At 37.3% G+C, this 9628-nt stretch overlaps 2 protein-coding genes across 2 annotated transcripts; both read right to left on the reverse strand.

Annotated features, from left to right (window-relative positions):
- Nucleotides 1–386: 386 nt before the first annotated feature.
- LOC115225390 (zinc finger protein 271-like) lies at nt 387–2088 on the reverse strand (the record flags this gene model as incomplete). The annotated part of the gene is made up of 2 exons (XM_036513906.1): nt 387–866; nt 951–2088. Coding segments are annotated over 2 exons (1482 nt in total), but the record flags the coding sequence as incomplete, so codon positions are not given.
- A 10-nt stretch (nt 2089–2098) lies between these two features.
- On the reverse strand, nt 2099–4910 carry LOC115225257 (zinc finger protein 239-like; the record flags this gene model as incomplete). Its single annotated transcript, XM_036513908.1, has 2 exons — nt 4492–4910; nt 2099–3252 (listed from the first exon to the last, which is right to left on the reverse strand). A coding segment is annotated over exon 2 (726 nt), but the record flags the coding sequence as incomplete, so codon positions are not given.
- Between the last annotated feature and the right edge of the window lie 4718 nt (nt 4911–9628).

Below are 9628 nucleotides of genomic sequence, written 5' to 3' on the forward strand. Positions count from 1 at the left end.
ACATTTATTGTTATATAAGATATTCCTTTCAACAAATGACTTTTGATAATGATACAGTCACTCTTCTCTATGATGAGAAAGATATCTGTAGTTAATTGTCTTTTTTCAGAGAAGGATATACCACAGAATCAGTTACATGGTTTCTCTTCCATATCAATGTGTGTCTGTGTTTATCTAAGTCAATGCTTTTCAACCTTTTTGCTGGAGCGGAACCCTAAGGAAACATTCCACTGGCTCGAGGAACCCCTGTCCAATAATTTAATAGTCTTATGCACACATATCTGCACAGGAAAATTAAAAATTACTGTCGATTTTAGCAGTTTTGTAACTTCTTGCGGAACCCCTGGACTGTACTGGTGGAACCCTAAGGTTCTGCGGAACCCTGGTTGAAAACCACTGATCTAAGAGATATATTTGAGAGAACCATTCACCACAGATATCACAATGACATGGTTTCTCTCCTAATGAATTCGTCTGTGAGTGGTCAAGTGATCTATTTCAGAGAATGATTCACCACGGGTGTCACAATGATGATTTCATTCCTGAAGGAATACATTTGTGTCTACTTAAATGTCCCTTTTGAGTGAATGATCTCCCGCAGATATCACAGTGATATGGCTTTTCACCTGTATGAATACGCTTGTGTTTAGTTAAGTTAACTTTTACAGAGAATGATTTCCCACAGATATCACAGTGGTAAGGTTTCTCACCTGTATGGATAAATTTGTGAGTGGATAGGTCACCACTTCGAGAGAATGATTTACTACAGATATCACAGTGATATGGTTTCTCACCTGTATGAGTACGTTTATGTACAGTTACAGCACTTCTGTGAGTGAATGATTTACCACAGATATCACAGTGATGTGGTTTCTCACCTGTATGAGTAAGTTTGTGTTTCGTTAAATGTTCCTTTTGGGAAAATGATTTCTCACAAGTATCGCAATGATATGGTTTCTCTCCTGTATGAATACGTTTGTGTTTAGCTAAGTTAACTCTCACGGAGAATGATTTATCACAGATGTCACAATGAAAAGGTTTCTCTCCTGTATGAACGAGTTTATGAATCGCTAAGTCACCGTTTCGAGAGAATGATTTACCACAGATATCACAGTGATATGGTTTCTCTCCTGTATGGGTACGTTTGTGAACAGTTATAGAACTTCTGTGAGCAAATGATTTACCACAGATATCACAGTGGTGTGGTTTCTCACCTGTATGGGTAAGTTTGTGATGAGTTAAATTAGTTTTGCAAGAGAAATATTTATCACAGTTGTCACACTGATAAGGTTTCTCACCTGTATGAATACGTTTATGGGTGTATAAGTTACTTTTGCAAGAGAAAGATTTACTGCATATCTCACAGTGATACGGTTTCTCACCTGTATGAATGCGTTTGTGAAGAGTTACTTTAAAACTCTGAGAGAATGATTTACCACAGACATCACAGCGATATGGTTTCAATCCTGTATGAGTCTGTTTGTGCAGAGTTAGAGTATTTTTATGAGAGAATGATTTACCACAGGTATCACAGTGATATAATTTCTCACCTGTATGTGTGCGTCTGTGAATAGTTAAATTAGTTTTGTAAGAGAAAGATTTACCACAGTTATCACAGTGATATGGTTTCTCTCCTGTATGAGTACGTTTATGGTTGGTTAAATTTGTTTTGTAAGCAAACGATTTATTGCACAAATTACAGTGGTATGGCTTCTCACCTGTATGAATACGTTTGTGAAGATTAACTTTACTACTTTGAGAGAATGATTTACCACAGATATCACAGTGATATAGTTTCAATCCTGAATGAACATGTTTGTGTACAGCTATGGTACTTCTGTGAGAGAATGATTTACCACAGATATCACAGCGATATGGTTGCTCTCCTGTATGAATATGTTTGTGAGCGGTTAAGTGGTGACTACGACTGAATGATTTACCACAGATATCACAGTGATATGGTCTCTCTCCTGTATGAATACGTTTGTGTACACTTAAGAGATCATTACGAGAGAATGATTTACCGCAAATATCACAATGGTATTTTCTCTCACCTGTATGAGTAGGTTTGTGGTTAGATAAGGTTTTTGTGAGTAAAAGATTTACCACAGATATCACAATGATAAGGTTTCTCACCTGTGTGAATGCGTTTGTGTGCACTTAGATGGGGCTTTTGAGAGAAAGATTTTCCACAGACATCACAGTGATATGGCTTCTCACCTGTATGGATATGCATGTGAATAGCCAAAATAGATTTTTGAGAGAATGATTTACCACAGATATTACAGTGGAATGGCTTCTCACCTGTATGAACACGTCTGTGTTCAGTTAAGGTATTCCTGTGAGGAAATGATTTTCCACAGGTATCACAATGATATGGTGTCTCACCTGTATGAATGCGTTTGTGAGCAGTTAAGGTATTATTTCTAGAGAATGATTCACCACATATGTCGCAATGGTATGGCTTCTCTCCTATATGAATATTTCTATGAACATTTAAGGTATTTACCAGAGAGAAAGATTTACCACAGACATCGCAATGATGTGGTTTCTCACCTGTATGAACATGCTTGTGATTTGTCAAGGTATTCCTTTGAGAGAAAGATTTACCACAGATACCACAGTGATAGGGCTTCTCACCTGTATGAATGCGTTTATGAATAGCCAAGGTACTATTTGTAGAGAATGATTTACCACAGATATCACAATGATATGGTTTCTCTCCTGTGTGAATATTTCTGTGAATAGTTAGGTTACCTTTTTTAGAGAATGATTTTTTACAGATATCACAGTCGTATACAGATTTTCCTCTTTCTTTTGGCATCTCTGCAGGTAAATCTACCAAAAATTAAAGTTTCTCACACAATTTTTCTTTCTGTAATTTTTTTCTTCAACAAAATGGTCTGGAAATGTCCTATCTTCTTGTTTCTATATTTTATTCCTAACAAATGTTACAACTGCCATATTTTTATCAAATATAAGCTTTGCTGATATCTTAAGATGTTGCAAATGTCTTTGTAAATTTATCCAAGTTTATTTAGAATTCAAATTTAGGTTTTACCCATTTCAGAGTGAATCCAAGAAATTTCACCAATAACGTCACCCAGAAGAAATATTTTACTGAAATTCACAGTTAATTTACATAAACAGGGTTCTTATATCCTGTTCTGTGTAACATCATCTTCAAAATATGATAAATATTGATGACGCTTCTGCAGTAAAATTCCTCTGATGCCAATGTCCTCTGATATTCTGAAATAAGAGAGAAACAACAGTTTAAGACAGAGTGTAGCTTTGGTTATGACAAAGGCTTGGTGTTCATTTAACCTTTTCATTACTGTATTTATTTTGAGATGCTCTGTGTTTCTTTCAATTAATTTTAAATATAACAAAGAATTTAGTAAAATAACTTAGTTATCATTAAGCTAGTGTTAGGAACATAAATTGTGACTAAGGTTTGGTGGAAGATTTTAATTCAGAACTTATGAAAAGAAAACATTTGTACTCAGAGCCAGGGCCAGTTTCAGCCAGGTTGGTAACAAAAGGGTTAAAACGAAGACACAGTAATGGAGATGTAGTGTACCCTAGTGAGGTCCTCTCTGTCTGGCATGTGTGGGGCCAAAAGCTATCTGTCATCCGCCACTTCAACAGTTGTACCACACAGATAGAGAGGACCTCACTAAGGTACTCTTTACTCTTTTACTTGTTTCAGTCATTTGACTGCGGCCATGCTGGAGCACCGCCTTTAATCGAGCAACTCGACCCCGGGACTTATTCTTTTGTAAGCCCAGTACTTATTCTATCGGTCTCTTTTGCCGAACCGCTAAGTTTACTCTTTTTACTTGTTTCACTCATTTGACTGCGGCTATGCTGGAGCACCGCCTTTAGTCGAGCAACTCGACCCCGGGACTTATTCTTTGGAAGCCCAGTACTTATTCTATCGGTCTCTTTTGCCGAACTGCTAAGTGACGGGGACGTAAACACACCAGCATCGGTTGCCAAGCAATGCTAGGGGAACAAACAGACACACAAACACACACATATATACATATATACGACGGGCTTTTTTTTCAGTTTCCGTCTACTAAATCCACTCACAAGGCTTTGGTCGGCCCAGGGCTATAGTAGAAGACACGCAAACATTTCCTGAAAATTTAAAAGGTAAAGAAGTTATGAGGGGCTAATCCAGAATTTTGCTTCGACTGGAATTCTGATGTTGCTTAGATCAACCTCTTAGTTAACCCAATATTGACAATTCACATTTACTTTACATTAGGTGAGACCCTTCCGTATATAGATTATAACAATAATTATTTTCGTTACATTTCTCTATTTCCTTCAGTTTCTTTCCGTTAACTTACTGAACACACAAAAAGAATCGTTGATGTGAACAATATTGATACATTAATAACAAATCTATTATAGAAACGGATGTCCAAATGAGAACTTCAGCTACGACAGACAATGGCAGGATATATATATAATACTTACGTATTATTTATAGACCCAATGTAGAGGAGGAAGGTGTCACAATCAATCCATCGTAGACAATAAGCAGATAATATTTAGATCCGGTAGGGACGAGGTCGCAGTATGTTCAGGTAGTGAGAACTTAAGCCAAGGTAGACAACGACAGCTTCGTAAGAAATTCTAGGTTTTATTATAGACGTTATGTTTTTAAGATTAGCGTAATAAAGAATTCAGTAGATGATTTCTCTACATGCTTAATTAGCAATCACGTCTATCGAATTAAATCTCAGCTAATTATCTGTTGAACGGATGTGACCGGTAATATACACGAGGGTCAATCAACAGCAGGGAATGGGAAAATATTGCGGGAGAAAAAGTGCGGGAATTGCTAGGGGGAAATAACTCGACATTTAAAGAGCTCTTTATTCACACTTAAGGTTATTTAGAGTTCAGTCGGTGTACCAGTTATACACGGTGGTTTTACAGGATGCAATTGGAGTTATTTTAGTTACTGGAAGAGAATAATATTTACAAGAATAAATAATTGATAGAGAAAATGGGCATACGTGACCTTCTCCCCAGATTTTGTTGTCTCATAACTTGCAGGAAATTGGATATTTTTTACTCTAAATCTTTTACATATTTCAGACATTTGACTGTGGCCATGCTGGAGCACCGCCTTTAGTCGAGCAAATCGACCCCAGCAATTATTCTTTGTAAGCCTAGTACTTATTCTATCGGCCTCTTTTGCTGAACTGCTAAGTTATGGGGACGTAAATACACCAGCATCTGTTGTCAAGCAATGCTGGGAGGACAAACACAGACACACAAGTATATACACACACATACATACATATATGTATATATATATATATATATATATATATATATATATATATATATATATATAGTACAAAGAAAGATAGGGGTTATGGGTGCAACCCACTAAGGGATAGTATTTATCCAATATACTGTTGGTAAAGTACCCAGATTCTTAATACATAAATGCTTTTAATTGCAATGCAGTTAATTCATTTATTGTATTAAACAGGTGAAGGTAAAGAAATATTTTTTCCGTAAATCTATATATATAAAACTGTAGTTGTGTGAGTGTCTGTCCCCTTCGATTTAGATTCCTAACTACTCCCACATTTTGCGGTGCAGTTTAACCAAATTCGGGTATCTTATAGTCGTGATTCATATCGAGCCTGTCTGAGTATTAGCGCGCGTCTACGATGAGTCTACAATTTAAAAAATAATTTAACATCATTTTTTATTCCATTTTAAAGCATATTTTTTCGTGTGTCGATGGCGGCGGAGTTGGCGTCCATGGTCACACCTGCACCTGTTTGCTTCTCCCCCTTCTTCCCTCCCTCGTGAAGCTGTGGGGAAGGGAGTGTAAGGAAATCAACGTCGTAAAGCGTTGTCAAGGAGACCAGCGTTCTTTTAGAACAACGACTTCATGGCTTGAAGACACCAAAACAGAAATGGCTAAGAAAGCCCGAATTGGCATCTATAAGGGAAGTAACTCTCTAAAAATGCTTATATAGTTATTTCCCCTACAAACCCGAGCAACGCCGGGCGATACTGCTAGTCTTTATATATAAAACTGTAGTTGTATATATATATATGTATATATATAAAACTGTAGTTATATAGACGCAGGAGTGGCTGTGTGGTAAGTAGCTTGCTAACCAACCTCATGGTTCCGGGTTCAGTCCCACTGCGTGGCATCTTGGGCAAGTGTCTTCTGCTATAGCCCCGGGCCGACCGATGCCTTGTGAGTGGATTTGGTAGACGGAAACTGAAAGAAGCCTGTCGTATATATGTATATATATATATATATGTATGTGTGTGTGTGTGTGCGTGTTTGTCCCCCAAGCATTGCTTGACAACCGATGCTGGTGTGTTTACATCCCCGTCACTTAGCGGTTCGGCAAAAGAGAAACCGATAGAATAAGTACTGGGCTTACAAAGAATAAGTTCCGGGGTCGATTTGCTCGATCGACTAAAGGTGGTGCTCCAGCATGGCCGCAGTCAAATGACTGAAACAAGTAAAAGAGTAAAAAGAGAGATAGTTATTTCCCTTACAAACCCGAGCAACGCCGGGCGATACTGCTAGTTTAAAATACAAATAAGAAAATGGAGAAACAAATGTAGTTAGTTCATCAACTTTCGGATATTAAAATGTTGGATTATTTATTCATTCAACAAAATGAGAATATCAATAGCATACATATATATCTTATAATTCAATACATATAAGATATAAGATAAGAATACAAATTATTTTTAAAACAAGCCTTCTGTAGTTTTTCACTTTTTACTATTTTCTATATATTCAACCACGTGCTTTCACAAACCAACTTTCTCATCTATATATATATATGTACACTTAGTTATCATTAAGCTTGTGTTAGGAACATAAATTGTGACTAAGATTTGGTGGAAGATTTTAATTCAAGACTTATGGAAACAAAACATTTGTACTACAGGGTCAGAGGTGCTTTCAGCCAGGTTGGTATCAAAAGGGTTAAGAATTGTTTCTCTATTATATATTTTAAAACCTTTTGTTACCATATTTCTGTTGAGATGCTCTGTGTTTCTTTCAATTAATTTTAAATATAACCAAGAACTTAGTAAAATAACTTAGTTATCATTAAGCTAGTGTTAAGAACATAAATTGTGACTAAGATTTGGTGGAAGATTTTAATTCAAGACTTATGAAAAGACATTGTACTACAGATGCAGAGCTGGTTTTGGCCAGGTTGGTAACAAAAGGGTCAAAGATGATAGAAGAAAGCTTTTTATGAAAAAAGCAATTTTTGAAAATTTATTAAAAAAAAAATTGGTTGTCTCACATACTACATAGACAGCACATACATACCTCCACAAGATGAAACTTAGGATTTGTCGGTATTAATGTGTGTGTAATAACGAAATTGCTTCTACACTACCGTCAGAAATTAATTAGCACCCTTGATTTGCTCTTCACTCAAGGTATGTGCTGTCACCTAGTGGCCATATCTCGAACTATTGCTTTGTTGCGAGTTCACTGTTGCGCAGAACGATGACGTAACTTTGTTTGCAGAGCAGTTTGAGAGTCTACAGCCTTATGATGTTGACATAGCAGGGCAACAACAACTTGGAGTGCGGATGCAGACAAATCTTCCTTTGTTTAATAGATATAGGTAGCGCCTCGCAAGGACCGAAATCACACCATACTAAGTTTCTCATCGCGTAAGACGTTTTGAACAGCTCATAGGTTAATTGATTTAACCTATTTAATGTAGAAATTTGAGAAGTGCTAATTAATTTCTGACGCAAGTGTATATATATAAAGGGTAAAGTGCCCCTTCGGTCATGAATGACCATGGGATTGCACCTAGAAAGTTACCTCCTAGACACAAGTCCGAGCAAGGTTGTTTATGGAAGACCAGCAGTCGCCCATGCATACCGGCCTCCCCTCTCCACGCCACCAGTGTTATCCAAGGGAAAGACAAAGGTCGATACAGCTTGGCACCAGTGACGTCGCAACTCATTTCTACAGCTGAGTAAACTGGAGCAACGTGAAATAAATTTATATATATATATATATATATATATATATATATATATATATATATATATATATATATATTCATTCAAAGGCTAAAACAATGCGAACGCATTGTGACCAGCGATGTGTAACTACATCTGATGGACTGGTCAGTCACGTGATCACGTGCCATGCAGTGGGACTGAACCCAGAATTATGTGGTTGGTAAGCAAGCTATTTACCACACAGCCACTCCTGCACCTATGGCTATAGTAGAAGACACTTGCCCAAGGTGCCACGCAGTGGAACTGAACCCAGAACCATGTGGTTGGTAAGCAAGCTATTTACCACACAGCCACTCCTGCGCCTATAGTGAAATTTTCTACAAATACGCTTCAGATGGTTAGATTCTGATTTTATTGGATTTATGGTGAAAAGATTTTCCCGAGGGTTGGTGAGGACTTTTGAGGAATTCACACATGACTGCTTTCTTTACTCAAAACTTTCAGGAAAATGAGAAGTTTTTACAAAGTTTTCAATAAATACCTTTTCAAGGTTTTTACCGTAGCAAAGAGTAAAGACCGCCCCCCTTTGGTCACAAATGACCTAGAAAATTCCCCATGGTTTTTTATGGAAGACCCGAAGTCGCCCATGCATACCAGCCTCTCCTCTCCATGCTACCAATGTTATCCAAGGGAAAGGCAAAGACCGATACAGCTTGGCACCAGTGATGTCACAACTCATTTCTACAACTGAGTGAACTGGAGCAACGTGAAATAAAGTGTCTTGCTCAAGAAGACAACACACAGCCTGGTCTGGGAGTTGAACCGACAACCATGTGATTGTAAGCCTGATGTTCTTATCACTGAGCCATGCGTCTTCATTTTACCCTCTTTCGGGGTGTGTGTGTGTGTGTGTATTTTTCCACTTGTTTCAGCCATTTGACTGCAGCCATGCTGGAGCACCACCTTTAGTCGAATAAATTGACCTCAGGACTTATGAACGTAACTGTGATGAACAATGTCATAAATAACAGTGACAAACGAAATATACACCGCTGGAAGTTGTTGTTGACAAACAACGGCAGTAATTTTATTCAGCTGAATACGCGTCACTGATTGGTTGAAATTACCGAAATAGGACAACTTTAACACGAAATCACTTCGTAAATATAAGTTTTTCTCAAAAATGCTAAGAGAAAAAGATGTTTTATACGACACAGTCGACCAGTGTTGGAAGTTTGAAAGTGTTTAGTTACAAAAAATTATTTTCTATATCTGCCGGTCAAAAGGTAAAAATCCAGAAAAACATCTAGATAACATTAATTTCATGTCAGCGTGAGACAGAAATGAGGAATGGGGTTGTGGGATGTGCTAGAAACAATAGTCAAATTACCCTTAAATCACACACCTTTACATCGGAAAATATTTTCCAGTTCCCATTTTTCTGAAAGTTATGAGTAAAGAAAATTTTGTGTGAATTTTCCGAAAAGCCTCACCCAACATTCGAAAAAACCATTTCACCACAAATTCCAATGAAAACAGAATCTATACCACGTGAAGCATATTCTCTCTCTTTTACTCTTTTATACTCTTTTACTTGTTTCAGTCATTTGACTGC

Source organism: Octopus sinensis, linkage group LG27 (genome assembly GCF_006345805.1).
Source record: "Octopus sinensis linkage group LG27, ASM634580v1, whole genome shotgun sequence".
Lineage (NCBI taxonomy): Eukaryota > Metazoa > Mollusca > Cephalopoda > Octopoda > Octopodidae > Octopus > Octopus sinensis.